The 22,658-nt window shown below is 34.1% G+C and overlaps 3 protein-coding genes across 3 annotated transcripts; all 3 read right to left on the bottom strand.

The window, feature by feature from the left end:
• Positions 1-935: 935 nt before the first annotated feature.
• LOC142632220 (protein NUCLEAR FUSION DEFECTIVE 4-like) lies at positions 936-3,597 on the bottom strand. Its single transcript, XM_075806643.1, has 2 exons — positions 3,087-3,597; positions 936-2,275 (listed from the first exon to the last, which is right to left on the bottom strand). Exons 1-2 carry the CDS (start codon positions 3,543-3,545, stop codon positions 1,109-1,111), a joined length of 1,626 nt encoding a protein of 541 aa, XP_075662758.1. The 5' UTR covers positions 3,546-3,597; the 3' UTR covers positions 936-1,108.
• A 1,604-nt stretch (positions 3,598-5,201) lies between these two features.
• Positions 5,202-7,571, bottom strand: LOC142632153 (protein NUCLEAR FUSION DEFECTIVE 4-like). The gene is made up of 2 exons (XM_075806568.1): positions 7,035-7,571; positions 5,202-6,478 (listed from the first exon to the last, which is right to left on the bottom strand). Exons 1-2 carry the CDS (start codon positions 7,494-7,496, stop codon positions 5,624-5,626), a joined length of 1,317 nt encoding a protein of 438 aa, XP_075662683.1. The 5' UTR covers positions 7,497-7,571; the 3' UTR covers positions 5,202-5,623.
• Positions 7,572-16,882: 9,311 nt separating this feature from the next.
• Positions 16,883-20,540, bottom strand: LOC142631905 (protein NUCLEAR FUSION DEFECTIVE 4-like). Its single transcript, XM_075806255.1, has 2 exons — positions 20,052-20,540; positions 16,883-18,181 (listed from the first exon to the last, which is right to left on the bottom strand). The coding sequence occupies exons 1-2, from the start codon at positions 20,535-20,537 to the stop codon at positions 17,018-17,020; spliced, it is 1,650 nt and encodes a 549-aa protein (XP_075662370.1). The 5' UTR covers positions 20,538-20,540; the 3' UTR covers positions 16,883-17,017.
• Positions 20,541-22,658: the final 2,118 nt, after the last annotated feature.

The raw sequence follows: 22,658 nt of genomic DNA, 5'->3' as shown, positions 1-22,658 counted from the left end.
TCAAGTTCAGAAAATATTTTTGAAGCTTGAAGTTTGTGTTTGATCTATTGTGCTTTATCAGTTTTTAGTGAGACTGTTTGAAAATTCTTTAAAAAAAGGTTTTCTTTCTAAGAATTTTTAATTTATTTTACTCTCAGGAAGGTTCCTTTTAGTTTCGAACATAGTAATTCAATTCCCAATCTTTGATGACCACTGATAATAGTTTTTCAATCTCAAAGAAATAGGAATAGAGTTTTAGTATGGTTATCTTACTCAAACCAAGTAAGGGAAAAAGGGAGATGCTATCTTGCAACTTGTTCCTTAGTGTTCCGGGTCTTTTACAAAAAATAAGTGCTTTAAATACTCCTCATTTGAGAATTAGTAGCTGCATGTACTTCTTCCAATTGATTTCAAGTGGAGATGATTGTCTTCTTATCCCTTGCCTTCCAGTCTCAAATTAATATATAATAAAAAATCCCATGAAAAATTGGTTCATTCATGCTAGTGATTGCTAAGGCCAGTTCTAGTTTTTGGAGTTATTGTCATTGTTTTTTCCTTTTACTTTTCCCTTCTTGTTTAAAGTATTTTTACTTTCCACTTGTCTACTCAGACAAAATAAAATGATTTGCAAATAGTCCTTGATAATTTTGCTTTGTGATACTAATTATTGTGATGAATCGCAAACTAATATCAACATTTGTCAATTTTGTACTAGGTATATAGAAGGTCGGTTTGATTGTCGTTCATGGTCATTGATACTGAAGCTAAGATATTGTCCTTCATTTACTTTATTTGAACATTTTCCACGTCATGGTGATGAGTTTTTCTGTTGTTTGCCGTTTAAGGAATATACACATCCACACAAGGGTATGATAAACATTGCTCTCCAGTTGCCTAAAAAATTAGATATGAGTCCCAAGACTTATATTGCATACGGGGTTGCTAACGAGCATAGCCATAGAGACTCTTCACTCATCTTATAATAGGAAGAGTAATGTACATGAAACTGACGAAAGAAACAATAAATGGTCTGAAAACAAGCTAGGCACCTGTAATGCAAGAAGAAAAAAAAGGATGGCCTCAGCCATGACCTTATACTCAAAGTTTGCGTACATAGTTATTTACTCCATCATTTTACAGAGTCCTTTAATCTCCTCAGCGAATAGAGCGTCTTAGTACGAATGAATAATGCAATGGCCAAAAGAAACCCCAGAAGAGCCAAGGATGCCATGATTAAAAAAGATAACATAAAGCAACGTGTGCCAAAGCAGGAGTAATCATCCCCACCTGCTTCCTTATCGTAAATATAGCCTATAAGTTTGACAGAGAAAATGTAAAATCCAACAGGAGATGCTAGGGTAATAGCGCTGAAAATAGTACCCATATGCCTAACACCAAATATATCCGAAGTAATTGTGGGAATTAATGACCACAGAGAACCATCACAAATGCCTATTAGGATAGAACCCACATATAATATTCTAGGAAATCCAGAAGCAATAACGATGAGGCCAATAATCATTGTTGCTAGAGTAATAGCCATCAACAATGGTCTTGCCCAGCCTCTTGTGTGTAGTAAATAATCCGATAAGTAACCAGCTCCAACACGGCCAAGACAATCCCATATACTCCATAAAGAGACCAAATTATTCACCTCCACACTAGTGTAATTGAGAGATTGTCCCATTTGGCTCAAGTTGTTTATCACAGCCATTGTAGAGCCCATTCCACATATCATCGCAATAAACAACAACCAAAAGTTTACAGTGCACATGGCTTGCAAAAGATTCATACCTTCTTCATCAAACAGAACATTGTCATCTCGAGAAACACTAGGCAGTTCATGGTATGCCATATCCTCGGGTACAGAAGAGTCAGAGGAGGATCGCAGTAACTCAGGGTGTCCTCTTAATGGATTACTGTCCAAGGAAAGCGTTTCTAGAACTCTCTTGGAGTCCTCATTCTGGGCTCTGAGTGCAATTCCAAGAGGTGATGCAAGTAGAAGCAAAAGAAGTATAAAGGTGGCTGTGTGTGCCCATAATGGTAAACTGAAGATATTTTCCAAAATTATTATAATCATGAGATAACCAGCAATGATCAGAACAACAGCAAAGAAACCATTCAAGTGCTTCTTGTCATCACCTGTGTTTGTTTTATAAATTTTTACCAAAAGCATAAGCACAAGGGAGATGAGTGTAGGCAACAGAGCAAGCATCAGAAGGAATTTACTCGGCTCGCCCTCGTAGAATGTGTTATATGCACGGATTAGTATTGCTCCACTAATACCAGAAAATCCCTGGCAAAGAAAGTAATATCACAGGCATAGCATATATACATAGCTCAAGCAAGAGGGTTTACATAAATAAATAAATATATATATATATATATTTATTTAAAAAGCCATGCTTATTTTTGTTCTTAAAGAAGTCATATTTATGCCTAGTTTAAGCAATCATATTATTAGGTTTCTAATGAGTATAATAGTATATATTATTGACAAGAATCATTTTTATTTTTTACCTTTATGCTTCAATCAAACAGAAGGTCATAAATAAATATATATGACCAAAGAAATGAAATATATATTGGAAATTTCTTAGTTACAGTGTATTAGCAATATAAACTTATATAGTAAACACCCAAAATATGTACAATATTGTTCATATTTGCAAAAAGAAAAAAGAAGAAGAAGAAGAGTATAATATTATACACAGTTTGTGCGTTTACCGTGATAGTTTACATCACTAGTCCAATGTAAATTACTGTCTTTCTATGTATAATGGTATTAATGTGTCTCGGCAAAAAAAAGTTGTTATTGATGTGATGGAAATCATATTAATTGTGACTCAAATTTATTGGTCACATGTTTACTCAATTGAGTTGTGTTAGTAACATTAAATATTACGAAATTTTATGTCACAACTCGCTACGTAACGAGTTGTGACCGGTGAAGAAGTGTTTATGGATCATATGGAGGCACACTTTTACTAATCACAATTTATTCCTTGACGAATTATGTCACAAAGTTGTGCAATTTTCTATAATTCCAGCATTTTTCTACTCAATTTATATATGTATTTTATAAAAAAATCATATATGAAATGTACCTTCATGATGCCCACAATGGTCCCACTATAATCAGGGAAGTTCTGCACACCTGAAACTGTATTGGCTGTGTTAAAGAAAGGCATAGATTGACTTGACAAGTACATGAAGAGACACATCAAAGGCACCGGAGGCCGTTTGATTAATCCCACGACAGAAGCCCATATTAGAAAATAGCCCAAGAAATTCTGGGTTGCTCCGGCCAGGAGAACCACCCATGGCCCACCGAAACCAGAGTGATTACTACCGTTTGTTACGGCGGAGTAGAGGAGCCCAGCTAGGACACCACCGATTGATCCAATGTCCCTGAAAACGACCACAATTTCGAGCGTTGATTGGTTATAACCTTGGCTTGATTTCAGAACAGAGGAGTAGACGCTGAAGGTGTATACACCGCTGCTACACTGAATCCACATGCTTGCCACCGTCGCCATCCATTTGTTACTCACCCTCTCCATCATCCCTGCAACTTTTTTTATGGTTTTTCCTTGCCTTTAACTCTGATAAAGCTATTATTAGTTGTGTGTTTTTTTTTTAAAAGATAGGATAGAATTCAACTTACTGATGATTATATTCTATTATCAAGAGAATTCGACTTTTTTTTTTTTTTTGAAATGTTAATTTAGATACTAATGATGTTATGTTTTAAAAGTATTGAAAGACTAGTAACCACTAACCACTATTTCTAAGAGATAAAAAGCTTTTCCTTTTTTATATTTTTTGAAGAAGACAATAACCTTTTATAAAAAGGTAGATAATAAAAGGAGAGTAATAATCGAAGGGAGCACCTACCTTAAAGATGCCCACAATGGTCCCACTTGATTGAGGAAAGTTTTGGACAGTAACCAAATTGGCTGTGGCAAAGAAAACAGTAGCATGATTAGACAAGAATATAAACAAACACATCAACGCCATCGGTTGTCATAGGATCAATCCCACAACACAAGCCCACATCACAAAATACTCCAAAAAATTCAGGATCGCACTTGCCAAGTGTATTACCCATGGCCCACCACCCAGTAGCGGTTATTATTGACTGTTATGGCGGAGCAGAGGAGCCCAGCTAGGACCCCGGCAATGCTTGACTGGTGCAATAGGACCTAACCTATTTGCTAATTATTAAACAAACCCAACTTGCGGGGTTGAGCGAAAGTACTATGAAGGTTTAGCCAGACGACAACGGCTAGAATTTTTGCGTAATATAAGAGTAAAGGCTTATGATTTTGCATGCCTTTATTAGAATGATGATTGAGTATTTATAGGGTTTCCTAAAAAAATGGACTTAACTTAATTGTTTAATTACTTTTTTAATAAATTATTACAATTTATCTAATACACCTAAAAATAATTAAAATGAAGTAATAAGATAAAATTATATATACATGGTGAGTCGAGTTAGATAAGTTAAAAACTATCAACCCACCTCCAATTCAACTTTAATACACAAAATAAAACTCTAATACAACTCACCAACCCACAAAAACCAACTTGTAATGTTGGGTTAATTAAGTTGCTTTGTCAAGATGATAGGTTGGATGCATACGCTAGTTTGTGACCTACAAAGAAGCAATAACTTACACATGAATGAGGTATTATTGGGTAAACACATGAGTTAAAAACTATCAACCCAAACCCAATTCAACTCAAGACTAAAAACAAATTTTCAACATTGGGTTGGGTTGCTTTGTCGGCCTTCAAGTTGATAGGTTAGATGCACCGCCTATTTATGGTCCACAAAGAGACAATGACTCATGCATAAAAGAAGAATTGTTGGGTATACGCATATAAATAAAAATGTCACACAAAAAAAAAAGAAAAGAAATTGAAGAATTAATATAACATAATTGCCCAAATCCACATGCTTAAGGTTTTGGGTTACACAATGTATCTTATGTGTCATATTAACTTCTCAGTTGAAGTTTTCCCACGATACCTTGTCCAAATGGGTCATACATGGTTTGAATAGTTTGCACTGCAATATAGGGTGTTACGAGTTATATTTATTATTTAATAGATAAAAGTTAATATAATAATAGGAAAAACCACATAACAAATAATAAGACTGCTCAAATCAACTGAGACCTAAGGGAAAAAAAAAAAAAATCAAACCAAACCAAAACACACACCCCTTTAACCATATAAGTATCCAGATAACATGCTAAGGAGCAAAATGATGAATGCCTAAGTTATTAGCTTTTCTCTGTACACAAATTTGATATATTTCTTCTCATTATCTTAAATAATGCTTTAATCTTCTAATCACAACCAACTGATAGAACCGCCTGGTACGAAAGAACAACGCAATAGCAGCAAGACACCCCAAGAGAGCCAGAAATGCCATGATTAGAAAAGATAGCAGAAAGCAGTGAGTACCAAAGCAGGAATGATCTTCACCAGCAGCTTGCGTGTCATAAATGTACCCAATAACTCTCACAGAGAAAATATAAGATCCAACCGGACATGCTAAACCAATAGCATTGAAAATAGTACCCAAGTGCCTAACACCAAATATCTCTGAAGTAATCGTGGGCATTAGTGATCACAGTGAACCATAACAAATACTCACTAGGATCGAAACTATGTATAAAATTCCAGGCAAATTGGAAGCAAAAACAATGTGGCTAGTAGTCATTGCTGCTAGAGAAATAGCCATCAACAATGGCCTTGTCCAACCTCTTGTGTGTAGCAAATAATCTGATAAATACCCAACTCCAATACGCCCAACAAAATTACATATACTCCATAAAGTGACCAAATTATTCACCTCCACAACAGTGTAATTAAGAGATTTCCCTATTTGGCTGAAGTTATTTACTACAGAGACCCCAGAGCCCATTCCACATACCATGGCTATAAACAACAGCCAGAAGTTTATGGTACGCAAGGCTTGCAAAAGATTCATGCCCTCTTCATAAGGCAGAATTTTGTCATCCAAATCATCATGAACATGACCTTCTCCATCAGGCAGTTCATGATAGTCTACACTATCCTTAGCTTGGTTCTCCTTTGAATGATTACTTTCACCAGAAAACATTTGTGAAAACCTCTTGGAGTCCTCCCTCTGGGCTTTGATTGCAATTCCAAGTGGTGATGCAAGTAGAAGCAACATAAAAATAAACGTAATAATGTGTGCCAATAATGGCAAACTGAAAATATTTTCCAAAATTAGTTTGATCATGAGATAACCAGCAATGATCAGAGCAACAATAGCGAAACCATTCAATCGCTTCACATCATCAACTGTGTTTGCTTCATAGATTCTCACAAAAGTCATAAGCACAATAGAGACAAATGTAGGCAATAGAGCAAGCATGAGAATGAAAGTGCTCGGCTTCCCCTTGCAGAATATGCCGTACGCTTGGACCATAATCGCTCCACTTATACCGAGAAAGCCCTTTCATCCAAAATTTTGATGCAGTTAGCCGTGAGTATATAGAAAAACAAAATAGGGTGTATGTAAAAATGATAAGCAACCACTCATAATCTATCATATTAAAATTATGATAAAAATTATGCTTCTAAAGCAATTCATAATAAATTAATGAAAATTACCTACTTGGGTGCTTTATATTATATTTTTTAATTAAGATAAAACTATTGGTATTTATGAATAAATGCAAGGCTCGACACATACATCTGTATCCCTCTCAATACTACATCACTATTACAATTAAATACTAGTATTTCCTTTCTACGTGTATATTCATTTAAATTTATAATCCCAAAATCCACAACCAAATGCACAATATAAAAAAAATATATTTTTTTATGAGCAATAACTTAATAGAGGTATTGAGTTACTATTTATTTGCTAAATTTCCATGTGATGTGCTAGTTTGTTGAGCTTGATGAATTGTCATTTAATTTTTTTAAAATTTTTTGAAATGATAGATAGCGAAAGCCAGGTAATAATGGAAGGGAGTGCCTAATGAACATATTGAAGCGCCTACCTTTAAGATGCCCACAACGGTCCCACTTGATTGAGGAAAGTTTCGGACTCCGGTCACCAAATTGGCTGTGGCAAAGAAAACCGCAGCATGGCTAGACAAGAACAAAAACAAACACATCAACGCCACCGGTGGCCGTTGGATCAATCCCACCACAGAAGCCCACATCATAAAATACCCAATGAAATTCTGGATCGCACCCGCCACATGTACCACCCATGGCCCACCGCCTCCGGAGTTATTATTTACTGTTACGGCTGAGTAGAGGAGTCCAGCTAAGACCCCGGAGTTGCTGCCAAAGTCCTTGAAGAATGCCACGGTATCCAGCGTTGATTGGTCGTAACCTTGGCTTGATTTTAGAACCGAGGAGTAGATGCTGAAAGTGTCTGCGCCACAGCTACACAGAATCCATATGCTAGCCACCGTGGCTATCCATTTGCTGCTGCTAATTCTAAGCCTCCACATGTTTTTTCTTGTCTAAGACAGAAAGTCTTTCCTATGTTTTTGAATTCTCGTTCTCGGAGAGTAGTCTTTCCTATATTATACTATTCCATCCCAGCATGAGCTTGTGTTCGAGTGTTACACTAGTTTAGTACAACAACCCTGAGTGTTTCTCACCATTTTTGGCTTTTATAAAAGTCCATGATTAGATTCTTCGAAAAACAACAGGAGCCTGGGCCCTGGAGTCCTCGATGGAAGATAATTTGAATATCGTAAACAATTTTTAATAATTTATTATACTTTTTTTTTTTTCCATCTCTGAGTCATTCTTTCTGAATGACTCGCTCACTCACGCAACAAAATTACACAAAAAGAAATTTAATATTAGAAACTAAAAGAAATTATTATAACTAGTGTATTTGTGGGAAAATTAATTTTTAGAGAGGAAGTCACAGTTGAGTTGAGTTGAGTACTCAAATGGGAAGAATGTCCGAGGATGCTTGACTGGTGCAATAGAACTTAACTTATTTATTGGAAAGTTTAGATCTCGGTTGATAGAATTAACAACTTTTAAATTCAAATTGTTAATTAGATTTATCATAAATAAAACTTGTTAAAACAAACAAACATCAATATCATGTCAAAATTATGCACAACAGAATAGTAAATAAGACAAGATATGATGACCTAGGAAAACCAATGAAACAAACTAGATGCATAGTTAAAAAAACCTAGGGGAAACCTTCCCGGAAAGTAATTCACTATAGTAAAAAAAATTTCAGATCTAGTACAAAACTTTTGTCCCTAAACTCTACAATCCCCAAAGATGAACTTAGAGTAAAAACCTTCTACTGCTTCAGAACCTTCTACTGCTTCAGAACCTTTGAACTCTTCAATATATGAACACACCCCTTTGCACAAATCCCAGTACATGACTAACCAATGATACACATATCTTAGTACGTGACAAACACACCAACTTGAAGAAAATGTTGGCTGCAAAGTTCTTCACTTCATCAACAATGAAGATTAAGAAGTACTTAGTTATAAAACCCTAAGACGCAAAGACGCTGTAACTTTTTTCAGAGAGAATAAGACACTCGGTCACCTTTTGCATATGTTATCATTGTATTCTCTTATGTGACGGCCTTTAAAATAAGACTTATATATGTTTAGGGTTGTGAAAAAAGAAGCCCTACACATACATGTTAGCATGGGCAGAAAATCAGATCTGAAAATCTGAATTTCATAATTCTCCATAGATACAATTGGCGAGCTATCTGTCGAGACTTCGATAGATATATCTATTAAGCTATCTGTCGAGATTCATTAATCCTCGATAGATATTATCTGTCGGCAGTTGTCGAGAATCTGTCTAGCTTTAATGAATAGCTTTTGTTCACTTGTTTCTTGTTCCAATCTTCATAGCTTTAATACTAGACTTGAACTCTTGTTCTTTGAAGTATTAAACACATCATCGATCTACCTAATTACAAGTAAAATGTGTTTTGTCAAAAAATTAGTCAATTCTAAATGACATATGTTCTTAACATAATCCACGATTGTCCTAACATTATTTACTAAGAGCATCTCCAGCAGTCTTGTCAAATTTTTGTACTGTTTGGAGTATGAACAGTAATTTTTATTTTCTACCTACTTACTTTTTCAAATACATTTTCTAACAAACTCTCTATCTTTTTTCTATCTCGTTAAAATTTTATTTCTTCATTATGGTTATATTTTTTCTATCTTTTTTCCACTAGACACTTTGCAATAGACTTCATAATGATTATATTTTTCAAATTCTTAACATCTATATTTTTTTATTCTTCCAACAGTAATATTTTTAAATTTTCTAATAATGTTTTTTTAACAAATATCATTGAGCACTTGTTACAACAATATGAGTTATAAGATCATCTAATTTTAATGAGAAGTGTTACGTTTACAACATTTTTGCAATAATTTCACAAAAGAATCATATATTGTAAGTTATTAATAGTTTTAATTTGAATCCACTACTAAATTTTTTTTTTACTCATCAATATTAGCTAATAACAATTTGTTACTTAAAATTTGTTGCAAAAATATTTAAATTTTGTGGTAACATTTCTCAATTTTGATTTATAATTCTTTGTTTTATTTTTCCTTTTTTTTCATCCATACGTTTCTTCTTCTTCTTCTTCTTCTTCTTGTTTTTTCTCCTCCACACATGTATACCCACTCTCCTCTTTATCTTCAACTTGTTCACTTTTGTTTTTGTTTTTCTACTTCACTCTTGAACACCCAGCTCTCTCTCTCTCTCTCTCTCTCTCTCTCTCTCTCTCTCTCTCTCTCTCTCTCTCTCATTTTTGTTTTTCTACTTCTTGTACTCCTGATAGTACATAATTAATTTCTCACCACATACCTCTTGCATAATTTTACAACTCCACGGACCATCACAGTTCAAAGTTCATAATATGAAAAATCTCATTTGAGAGGGAGAGAGAGAGAGCTGGTGGAGAAAAAAAAACCAGATGGGTCTCCCTCTTTTCTCTTTTTTCTTTTTTTCTTTTATTTTTTCTGATTTCATTTGGTTTATGAGAAAAATTGTTTTTGTGTTTGGATTGTGTTTTGCGTTCTGTAGCCATTGAGATAAAGAAGAGAGAAAGAGGAAACAATCATTTTTTATTCAACCGGTGATTATTTTAAGGGATATTAATGTTTAGAGTTTCTACAGTAATTGCTACAGTGCTCTATTCATCAAGAGAGCTATTGTAGCAACTCTAAAAAAAAAACTTAGAGTTAGAGAGGCTGTTGAAGGCTGTATTTTGTGTGTTTACTCTCCAAAATTAGCTTAAAGAGCCTATTGGAGATGCTCTAATTACTACACAAAGCCTAATTTGTGGGGTTGATAGGAGCCTCATGAGACCAACGTAGGAGATACTTTTTCCCCTCGAAGAGCCCAATATGGGGTGATTGAAGAAGAACACCTTCCCCACTCTCTCCCAAAATTTTGAGTTTGTAGAACTAATCAAATGTAATACTACAATTAATGCAATTGAGATTAGGGATCCTTGCATCAAACTAATCCTTTAATGGCGCCAATAATTTTTGAATTAGGAGCTCTCAAGGAAGACTTACTCAACCAATAATGGAAAAATGGTAGTTAGGTCATCTACATGTCCATTTTAAGGGGTTATTAGTTAGCATAGGCTGTCTCTAATTACCAATATGTGAGGTTGGAGGGGAGTGTTATAGGTTCACTTTCTTAGTGTACATGCCTTTAAATTTGGGCTTGACCATGTTTTGAGTTAATGGGCTCCCCTTGCATTCTCAAGTTAGGGGTCGAAGCATATCTTCTTCCTCCTCCAGATTCATTATTGTGATAATGTCAATTAGAGTATCACATTGTAGGAGCTATTTGTTTTAGCTATTTGGCACCACAAAAAACTATTTTATCTTTTTTACCTTCTCACTTTACAAAACATCCAACATAAGTTATTCTATTTTTTTACCTCTTCATTTAAATATTATTTCTTTGTTATTATTTTAATTCTCTCCCTTTTCTTCCATCTCTCTCTTTCCCCATCTCTCTCTCTTTCTTTGAAGGAAGAACAACCATGAACAAACCCACAAACCCAACAAACCAATAGCCACCACCAGCCACTGCCAAACCTATAACCACCATTGCCACCCATAACGCCCACAAATTGGAACTTCTGGCCAAAACCAAATCACAAACCTATAACCCCCACATCACAACCACCAACCCAACCCAGCCACAACCACCCACTACCATAACCACAACCAAACCACCAGAACTCTAATTTTTTTTAAAAAAAAAAAAAAAAAAACCACCACCTTCACCACAAACAGCCACAAAACCAAGCAACCCACCATCTCTGCAACCCACCATTGCTGCCACAAACACCAAAATCTCACCCACTGCCACCACCATCAAATCCAACCAAATAGAATAGTGTAGAGATAGAGATTGAGTCCATATTTGTATCAACTTTCCTGGGCCTTTTTTTCTCTCTCATTTTCTCAATTAATCTTCTATATCTCTGTCTTTTGGGTCAAACCTCAAAAATGGGGGGTTTTTTTTTTTTTTGGTGGAATAGAGCTTTGTGGGTTTTGTCAAATCAACCAAAGGAGAGGGAGAGGACACGGTGAGGTGAAGAAAGAGAAAAGAGTGAGGAGAGGAAGGACACAGTGAGATGAAGAAAGAGAAAAAAGTGAGAGAGAGAGAGAGAGAGTGAGAGAGAGAGAGAGAAACATAGTTTTTAATTAAAATATAAGAAGGGGAATAAGATATTAATATATGGGTTTACCTTTGAACAACAGTGTACATACATATTTAGTTGTGCACTATAGCTGAGAAGCCAAATTTTTTTACTATAGCTCCACCATTGAAACCCAATTTTTGTCATTGGCGGTGTTATAAATAGTAATATAGCTTTTTAGCACCACCAATACTAAGAACATTCATATCCCAAAATTCTATCTCATCCTATTTTACCATTCCAAAAAACTACTTTATCAACTATACCGTACTATTTTACAATACTCTTAGCATCCCAACTTTTATTTTACAATACATCACATTAAAATAATATTTTTACATAATAAAATGATGTATCCTAAAATTCAAATAAAAACAAAAACCCAAAAACCTGGTGAGGGGGAGAGAGAGAGAGAGAGAGGAATTGATAAAGTGAATAAAATATTAGTGTTTGTTTTTTTTTTTTTGAAGAATTGAGCTACAGTGCAATTCTACCTTTAGAATTACACTGTAACACTATTGCAATTTTTTTTGCAATAGTTGGTGTTTGCAAGTCCGGGTGCTGGGTTTGTTTGGTGCATTAATGCTAAAATTCTCTTACATATAGCATTTGCAATACCAAATGCGAATGCTCTTATAATACTCTTATTGTTAGCATTTTGCTTGGACCAAGTTATCATGCTTGCTTCCTTAAAGAGACTTGTCAAGGGTTGTTAATTTCTCTATTAACAAGCTTTGAACATATACTTACAAATTACACAATCTAACTTTTCTCAAAGTCAATTTCAATCTTGTAAGTTTGTAACATTTGATTTATTCATTTTAATCTCACAACTTTTACTTTTATTTAATACGATTTTTTTGTCTAATTCTGTCATATTGTGTTGTTATGTGTCCTAAATATATACAATGTCATTTTAGGTCACTTGATGGCAACTCCTTTTATGGAAGCATACAGAAAGAATACACAAAAAAACGAATGAAATTTATATGAAAATGATAACATTTAAATAATTTTAGAGGTGTTAAAGGTTTTATATATTAAAAAATTGATTATCAATTCAAGAAGGTCAAGAATTGATGTACATACAGATTCACTTGAGTGGTGGACTCAATGGACTTAAAGGACATGCCATCAATCCAAAGATCTCATGTTTCATTCACCACAAAAGACTCACACCTATTTAAAAGACGTGATCCATCATTCCATTAAAAGACTCACACTTGTTTAAAATTGTTGAGTTAAAAAAAAATTTAAAACAAAAACTGATAACTGACTAGCAATTTTAAACAAGTGAGAGTCTTTTAGTGGAATGGTGGACAAGTGACATGGTCCACCAGAGGACTGTATAATTTCTCCCATATCACCTCAATAGGGTCTGGATCGTCCCCACCAAGTGGACTACTATTTGGGTTATTTATTTATTTTATTTTTTTGCTTGAACATGTGTCATTCTTTGATATGTCAACAGATAGAATCAAGTTTAGAATCAAGTTTAGGGAGTAGTCGAGTATGAAACTCATGCCAATGAATCGCCAATTGGCTAGCTAGCACTGTTGTACTTCCCTTTAAACAATAAAGTGATGTAATTAATAAGTGAAAATTAGTGATGGTGTAGTTATGAAAAAATAAGTGGTGATGTATCATCTCTGTCATAACAGGTGGCCCCACTAATGTTCAGGATCTACTGATGTGTAGGATCCACTTGCTATGAGAGAGATATTGTATATACTCGATACATGGTATACTTTCTCATAGTTATGACCCAAAGCATCTAGTAACAACAATAAGAATATTAAGATTAGTTGCAAAATATTTTAAAAGCATTGGAGTCTGTTTTGTGGTGATTTATATTAGTGTCAAGTTAGATCGGCATGTAAATCTTGTCAAATTAAGTGAAAAATGACATGGGTTTGCCTCAAGAAGTGCTAGCAAAATAATATTAATGCATTAGAAACATTCAGATCAAAAGCAGTGTGCTTGACAAAATTAAAATAACATGCTTAATAAAATCTTAATTTTTCATCCAGCAAAGCTAGGATAATATTTTAGTGAAGTGAAAGTAAAGTTTCTAATAAAGCTAGGACAAAGGCATAGGCATCTGGCAATAGTGATCAAATGTATTCAATGAAATCCAAATAAATGTGTTCTGCATGGCTATGTTGGCAATATCCAAATGGTTCAATAAACTTAAATGAATATGTCCAGTAAAAGTATGAAAAAGTCCATCATTGCTAAGCAAGCATATTCAGCCAATTGATGTATAAACGTTTAACACAGATAAGTATTAATTAATGTGCAAAGTAACAAGAATAGAATATTTCTCATGGTCAAGTGAAAAGTGTCCAGTAATGTCAAGTAAGAGGATTAACACAATGATTAAAAAAAAAAAAAAGGATTCCAACACAGTAGCGTAAACATCTACTGCACAGTAACATAAACTTCAACTGTGAAATTATCAAATTACATAAAAATGATGATTATCAAAGAAAATATAATAAACTAAATTTAAATGATTAAGAGGAGAGGAGAGGGATTAGAGAGGGGGAGAAAAAAATGTTGACAGTGCATGCCAATAATAAGTGAATTCCCTCCCATTTTTTATCTTGTATGAAACACGTTTCATTTTTTTTTCTTTAAATACAATCATACATCTAAATAAATATTCAATTGAAAAATTCAATGGAAGGGGGGTCATATCCCATTTGTCACTTTGTATATAATGTATGTATTTATGAGCGCCATTAATTGAAATTGTGGCAAAGTTATAATTTTTTTAATAATAGTCCAAACTTATACTATATATTCTTAAGAAAAAAGTAAATAATAAAAAGGCCCTCAAAGATTTTGAAAATCATAAATTTAAGTAGGTAGTTGATGACCATGATAGTGACAATCTTTATTATTGGTGGCATTTTTCTTGGACCAAAGTTATCAACTTATAATCATTTTGGTGTCCTTAAAGAGCCTTGCCAACTTGCCACTGATTCTTTCTTTATTAAAAAACATGTTAACATACAGTATCTGAATATCATATAGGACTCTTATCTAATACATCAATACGGACATGAATCATTATAAAAAAAACAAATAAAAAAAATGCTTGATGAATTCCAACCCTTGAGACCTTGATATTTTTGAAAAATCATGGATCAAATCTTAATTAAAAGTCCACCAACCAAATTTGCTTCTTTATGACCAGAGTTGGCATATGCTTCCCCCTTTCTCTCACTGGGAGCTGAATTTGGCTTTTTTTTTTTTGTTTTAAATAAAGACAATTCATTTCATGGTTAAAAGTTATTTCTTAAATAATATGAAATTAATTTGAATGCTCTTTTAAATTTGTAATATGTAATTTGAATCGTGAAATGTATCAACCTTGAATTCTTGACACTATATGTTGGACATAGTGACAATGTAAAGTATCAATGACACTACCCTCAATCCTTGATGGCAGATGGCTTGATGGAGAGAAGAATTTTCTTCAAGAAATATTGTAATTCAACCTCGCCATAAAGCAAGAAACTCCTCCAGTTTTGTTGGAACAGATTCGGTTGCCCTAAATTATGATATGTCCTGCTATGTTATTGATAGGGGTGTTTTATATAAAAGCTTAGGCACGTCTTTCAATCTGAACTGACGATGCCTATGGGCTCGTCAGTCGCCCAGGAGTAGACAGATGGTCTAGGACACCAACATGAGAAGCGACAGGGCTGCACCAAAATCCTACAGGTAAAAGTATCTGACGGGCAAATGGAAGACCGACGAGGTGAATAGAAAGCTGACGGGTCCAGCATGGCTTTACTTGGTCCTCACAAAAATCTATATAAAGAAACATCTTGCATACCACACAAGGTGAACTTGCTGTGGAATCATATCTCCTTCCTATGAAAAGACACCCTACAATCTCGAAAATCCTAATACCAGATCTTGCCCATAAGGAGAAAATCCCCACTCTCAAGGGATCTTGATTCACCACCAGCTGCTATATAAGCACCAAACCTCCACTTTTCTCAAGTACGCAGGAAATCCCTAACTCTCTCACTATAGAGTTCTTAGAGATTTCTCATTCACTAACTTGACCTTCGAAGAGTTTTTGGCCGATACTACACTGATACTTTCTGTTTGGTCCATTTGTTCCTATTCCACAGGTATCCATTAGAGCGCTTTAGAGCCTACAACTCACTGACAGTTTCAACACATCATCAGCTATAAAGGAACATAAATTTTGAACCTCATGGAAAGTGATACTCATGTGTTTTCTAAGAAATGAAAGGTATATTTAGTTATTAAAATATTAAGATAGTATCAAAGATCAGAGATCAAAAAAAAAAAAAAAAAAAAAAAAGGGTAGAAGGATTTCTGGATAAAGGGAGGGTTTCCTATTGGGCAGCCCTATCTTTAGAGAGAAATTTTTTGTTACTTTATTATGCATTTCAAACAGCAATAGTTACCTACAAATGCACTCCTTTATTATGACACGATTTTGTATAGAATTTCGGAGATTGTTGGTATTTTTTATGTTGAGAGCTTACTTTATATAAAAACACTCTTGTGCAAAGTCTTATAATAAAAGAAAAGATTCTCAGCAAAAAAAAAAAAAAAATTATAATAAAAGAAAAGAATAGCTTTGTCATAAACCATCATTTAGTAGGTATAGGAATTTGACCACTTTCACACTGAGCACGATTCCAAAAATGATGATGATGAATTGAAACTATAATAATAAATATCAGTAAGGCTCTTTCCTAAATTATCCTTTTCCTTTAAAAAAACAGAGATATCATTCACCCAATTACAAATAAACAATCATACAACACCCAGAACTAATCACAAAGGTTATAGCCTCAGCTAATATTACCTTTACACAAATTTCTCATATTTATTGCTCATCATTTTAGAGAATGCCTTAATCTTCTTGGGTTACACAGTGTACCTTATATGTGTCCTATTAACTTCTCAATTGAAATTTCTTCACGATATTTTGTTCAAATTCGTCATACAATCAACTGATTCAACATCTTGTATAAAATAACTATATCAATTGTTACGATTAATTGTGACCAATATGCTCATTTGGAAAAGGTTTGAATAGTTTTCTTTTCAATATAGGCTTCTTTGAATTGGATTTGTTATTTGAGCGATACAATTTTAGGAAAAATCACATAAAAAATAACAAGTTATAACCATCCAGATAACAATATCTAATGAGTGAAAAAGATGATTGCCCAAGTTATTAACTTTTCTCTGTACACAAAGTTTGCATATTTCTTCTCATCATCTTAAAGAATGCTTTAATCTTCTAATCACAACCAATTGATAGAATCGCCTAGTGCGAAAGAACAATGCAATAGCAGCAAGGCACCCCAAGAGAGCTAGGAATGCCATGATTAGAAAAGAAACCATAAAGCAGTGAGTACCAAAGCAGGAATGATCTTCACCAGTTGCTTGCATGTCATAAATGTACCCAATAACTCTCACAGAGAAAATGTAGGATCCAACAGGACATGCTACACCAATAGCGTTGAAAATAGTACCCATATGCCTAACACCAAATATCTCTGAAGTGATCGTGGGCATTAGTGACCACAGTGAACCATAACAAATGCCCACTAGGATCGAACCTATATATAACATTCCAGGCAAACTAGAAGCAAAAACAATGTGGCCAGTAGTCATTGCTGCTAGAGAAATAGACATCATCAATGGCCTTGTAAAGCCTCTTGTGTGTAGTAAATAATCAGATAAATACCCAACTCCAATACGCCCAACAAAATTCCATATACTCCATAAACTGACCAAATTATCAACCTCCACAGCAGTGTAATTGAGAGATCTCCCTATTTGGCTGAAGTTATTTATCACAGCTAGCCCCGATCCCATTCCACATACCATGGCCAAAAACAACAAGAAGAAGTTTATGGTCCGCAAGGCTTGCAAAAGATTCATGCTCTCTTCATAAGGAAGAATTTTGTCATCTGAAGCATCATTAACTTGACCTTCTCCATCTGGTAGTTCATGATATGCTAGAGTGTCCTTGGCTGGGTTCTCCTTTGAATGATTACTTTCACTAGAAAACATTTGCGAAAGTCTCTTGGAGTCCTCCATGTGGGCTTTGATTGCAATTCCAAGTGGTGATGCAAGTAGTAGCAACAGAAATATAAACATAATAATGTGTGCCCATAATGACAAACTGAAAATATTTTCCAAAACTAGTGTAATCATGAGATAACCAGCAATAATCAGAGCAACAATAGGAAAACCATTCAATTGCTTCACATCATCAACTGTGTTTGCTTCATATATTCTCACAAAAAACATAAGCACAATAGTGACGAACGTAGGCAATAGAGCAAGCATTAGAATGAAAGTGCTAGGCTTTCCCTCGCAGAATATACCGTACACTCGGACCATAATTGCTCCACTTATGCCAAGAAAGCCCTGACAAAGAAAGATAGAAAGATAGTTCATACTACAATGAATGAGAAAATCTATAGAAACAATTTTTAATTTGTACCACAACTCTACATCATCAAAGTTGTAACAAAAATAGTCCTTGAAAAATTCATAATCAACTGATGAAATCATACTACTAAAACTTAGATACAATTACTTAGTTCAGTGTTGTATATTAGATTTTTCAATTAAGATAAAATTTAGATACGGTATATTATATTTCCCCAATAATTTTTTTTTAGAGATAAAACCATTTGTATTTTATTGATAATCTAGTCATAGACTCATGCAATACATGAAATAGTTACACTTTTTTGTGTCAATATTTTATTTATTTATTTTTGTTTAGTAAAAATTTTGGTAATTCTTACAACCACACAACTGAGTCATTAACTTAATTACTTGTTCATGCATACTTATTTTGTCATATTAACTACTTTGAGTGCTTCTATGAAAATATATATTATTTTTGTAATAAAATTGAGAGGACAATAAATTTATTTATAAATAAATTACTGCCGTGATATGTTAAATAACTTATACATTAGATGATGAATTTAACATGTTAATAAAAAAAATTTCATGTGCTCAATTAAATCATTTAAAAGATTAAGAAAACCATAGTTATAACAACCTCGTAATTCTAACTTAGAAATCGGTCTTAAAATGAATTTATTGAGTCAGAGAAGATAAACCTTTTTTAAGATCTAACTCAGCCAAATCCACCATTCAAAATAAATTTATTGAGTTTTGTTTTGAGAAGATAAACCATTTTTTTAGGGAAGATACCTTGAATCATACCTTTTAAAAGCTGGACAGTGAAAGGTAGAAGTGTGCATGGGTCGAGTTGATAGAATTTTTTGACTCAACCCACCATAGTGGGTCAAAAAAAATTTGACCCAACCCAACCCATCATATATGTTCAACCTAACCCAACTCAACCCACATGAGTTGGGTTGAGTCGAGTTGAACCCATAGGTTGGACATTTTTATTTTATTTTATTAAATTGAACCCATTTTTTATACTAATTATATAATATATTTAAATATATATTAAAGAAAGTAATAGGATTTTATATTATATATGTTTGTAAGATTTTATATTATATATTATATTTTATATTACCATGGGTTTTAACTTTAAAAAATATTTATTAAATATATAATATATTTTAAATATATATTAAAATATAAGTGGATTGGATTGGATTGGGCGGGTTTGTAATTTTATAACCCAAACACAACCCGACCTTCTAAAAAAAAAAAAAAAAATTTATAACTCAACTCAATCCACCAATCCCTAAAAATCGACCCAATTTAATGAGTTAGATTGAATCGAATCAGATCAAATTTAGCCGATCGGTGAGTTTTCTGCGTACACCTAAGAAAAGGGTTTGTAAGAGCACTTGCAGCAGTGGAGCTAAATAGCAATATAACTATTTTAGCTCTACCAAAACACCAAAAAGAAGCATGCAGTAGTGGAGCTAAATCTATATTTTTTTAGCTCATTGCTACAGTGCACATCTATAGATAGATGTGCACTGTTCATGAGAGCTAAAAAAAAAATTAATTTTTTATTTTGTGTTCACATTACCTTTTTATTGTGGTGTTTTTATTGTAGTGAGATGTATTATTTTATTGTGGTAGATATATTATTTTATTGTGATGTTTATATTATTTTATTGTATTGAAAGCTAAAATAGATCCACTGCTGCAGCATGTGTGTAGGTAAAATAGATAAAGTAACTTTTGGTGGAGCTAAATTGCTAAATTTTTAGCTCCACTGCTGTGGATGCTCTAATAATACATACATACATGGACTGCCTAAAAAGGCTAAAATATTTGATGTACCGACCTTCATGACGCCCACAATGGTCCCACCAGATTGAGGGAAGTTTTGGACTCCTGTAACCACATTGGCTGTGGTAAAGAAAGCCGAAGCATGAGTTGACAAGAATATAAACAAACCCATCACCAACACCGGTGGCCGTTTGATCAGCCCCACCACAGCAGCCCACATCATAAAAAATCCAAAGAAGTTCTGAATCGCACCCGCCAAGTGCACCACCCATGGCCCACCAAAACCACCCCAGTTGTTGTTATTGTGTGTCACGGCGGAGTAGAGCAGCCCGGCTAGAACCCCGGCGTTGCCACCAGTGTCCTTGAACACAGCCACGGTGTCCAGCGTTGATTGGTCGTAACCTTGGCTTGATTTCAGAACCGAGGAGTAGATGCTGAAAGTGTCTACGCCACAGCTACACTGAATCCATAAGCTTGCCACCGTGGCAATCCATTTGCTGCTAGTAAAACTAGTTCTAGTTCTAGTCCTAAGCTTATCCATGTTTTTTTTTTTTTCCCCAATGTTTTTGGATTCTCGGTGAGTGAGTACTAGGTCTTTATTATGTTGTCAGTGCGCGTGTGTCACACCCACATGATTTTCAAGTGAACTATGTTAATTGGTAACCTCAAATCTCTCATTATCAAAGGTACACAGTAAGCCCACCTGCCGATTTTTCAGCGGTTGGCATTCTCGTGTGTCTTTTATATCTAGAGCTAGAATTAGGCTTTATGTTGTCACTTGTCAGTACTTGACTACATATATAAAAAGTAAGGAAACGTTAACAAGCATGGTAAGATTTTCCCATGTAAATCTCGCTAAAAAAAAAAAATTGTCAAAAAAAAACTGCAAAAAGTAAAGTACGTATTTATGAACTCTATTATTTGTATTTTCTTTCCCTTTTATTCCATGGTCACGGGGTTTAGCTCAACTAATAAGGCTCGAGTACTTTGTCTAATTTGTCTAACTTATTTTGGTTCGAGTCTTGCTATTAATAGAAGTCCATTGGTGAGCATCTATAAAGGTTGACTGCATCCAAAAAAAATGTGTTTTAGCCGAGCTCCCGATGGGAGCTAGCGTAAACTAGTTAATCTCTATTTTTTATTATAAATCTTAAATAATCAGGATTTATTGCGCAAGAATACCAGTGAGCTAGGAGGCCCGGGAGGCAATGGACCAACTCTTCTATCTATTTGACTCAAATTTCAGTTATTTGGGATGGAAGAGATGGAGATAGGCCTAAAAGCAGAGAAGAATAGGCCCAACTCGCAATAGAGTGGGCAACAGATCAAGATTTGTAGGTCCATAAGATCTCATGCAGCAATGTTAAGAAAAGGTAATATTGTTTATTAAAAACAAAACAAAAAATAAATATAGTTAGTTCATTGTGGGGCAAGAAATATCTAGAGAGGATGTCCTAATTGATTTCTCAATTGGAAAGAACCTCCCTAGGGTACTTGACAATTGGAGTAGGACCTACAACTAGAACAAAAGCCTGCTTTATTGGAGGTGCTGTACATGTTAAGTCAAATAAAAATGAATAGGAAGAATGTTTTGCAGAATAAATAATTGGAGGTGCTGTAACTGTGATTTTACCTTCATCTAAATTTGGAGGTTAGGTTAATCATCCCCATGCCTTTTTAGGGAGCTTGAGATGGGACAATTGAAGGATAACACCTCTCTAGCCCTTTTTCCTTTCCAAGTCACTGAGCTAATATAGAGATGATAGGAGGGAAGAGGTATTTGTACATTATTCGAATCCATACATTAATTTAATCCTTTAACAATAATAGTCTTTGAACTAGACCTACTCAGTCGACGATCGATGGAGAAAGGTTGTTAGGTCCTTCAAATGTCGATCTTAAGCGGTTGTTCATCAACACAAGTTGTCGCCTATTATCAAGCTATAAGGTTGGAGTGAAGTGTTATAGGTAGGGTTGTGCATTAAATCCACCGACTCAATAAAATTGACCTAATTTGATACCTCAAATTGATTTTTGTGGGTTGGTGGGTTGAGTTGAGTTAGAATTTGAATTTTATTTTGAGTCTTGAGTTCAGCCAGATTTAAATTAATAGTTTTTTCAACTTATCTGTCCCAACTTGACTCACTATGTATATAATTTTATTTTATTACTTTTATTTTAATTTTGTTAGTTTAATTGATTTTAGTATTTTGAGGGCTAGTTTAAGCATACTATATGATATTGTTTAATTTTGTTAGTTTAATTGATATACAAATAAAGCTCAATTTTTTACAAGGTATAAAAGATATATGCACGACCCACCAACCCAATGGGTTGGGTTGGGAATTTCTCAACTCGACAAGGTTGGGTTGTGTTGAAAAAACCCTCTAATCTAATTCATTCACACCCCCAATTATAGGTTCAGTTTCTTAATAAACATACCTTTCTGATTTGGGCTTGTAAGTGAGCTCCCATACACTATTCTTAAGTTGGGTCCAATTCAGGTTGTTTGGTACCTTTTTTTTAAATAAATAAAAAAATAGTTTACTGAATTTGGAAGAAGAAAAAAAAAATGATGGATCCCATTATTTTTTGAATAGGAAACTTTGAATCATAGTGAAACAATTCAATTCATACTTCTTTCTGTCTTTTGTTTTTTTGC

This window comes from Castanea sativa, chromosome 4 (assembly GCF_040712315.1).
Source record: "Castanea sativa cultivar Marrone di Chiusa Pesio chromosome 4, ASM4071231v1".
NCBI classification, from domain to species: domain Eukaryota; kingdom Viridiplantae; phylum Streptophyta; class Magnoliopsida; order Fagales; family Fagaceae; genus Castanea; species Castanea sativa.
This window is presented reverse-complemented; position numbering and strand designations above follow the sequence as displayed.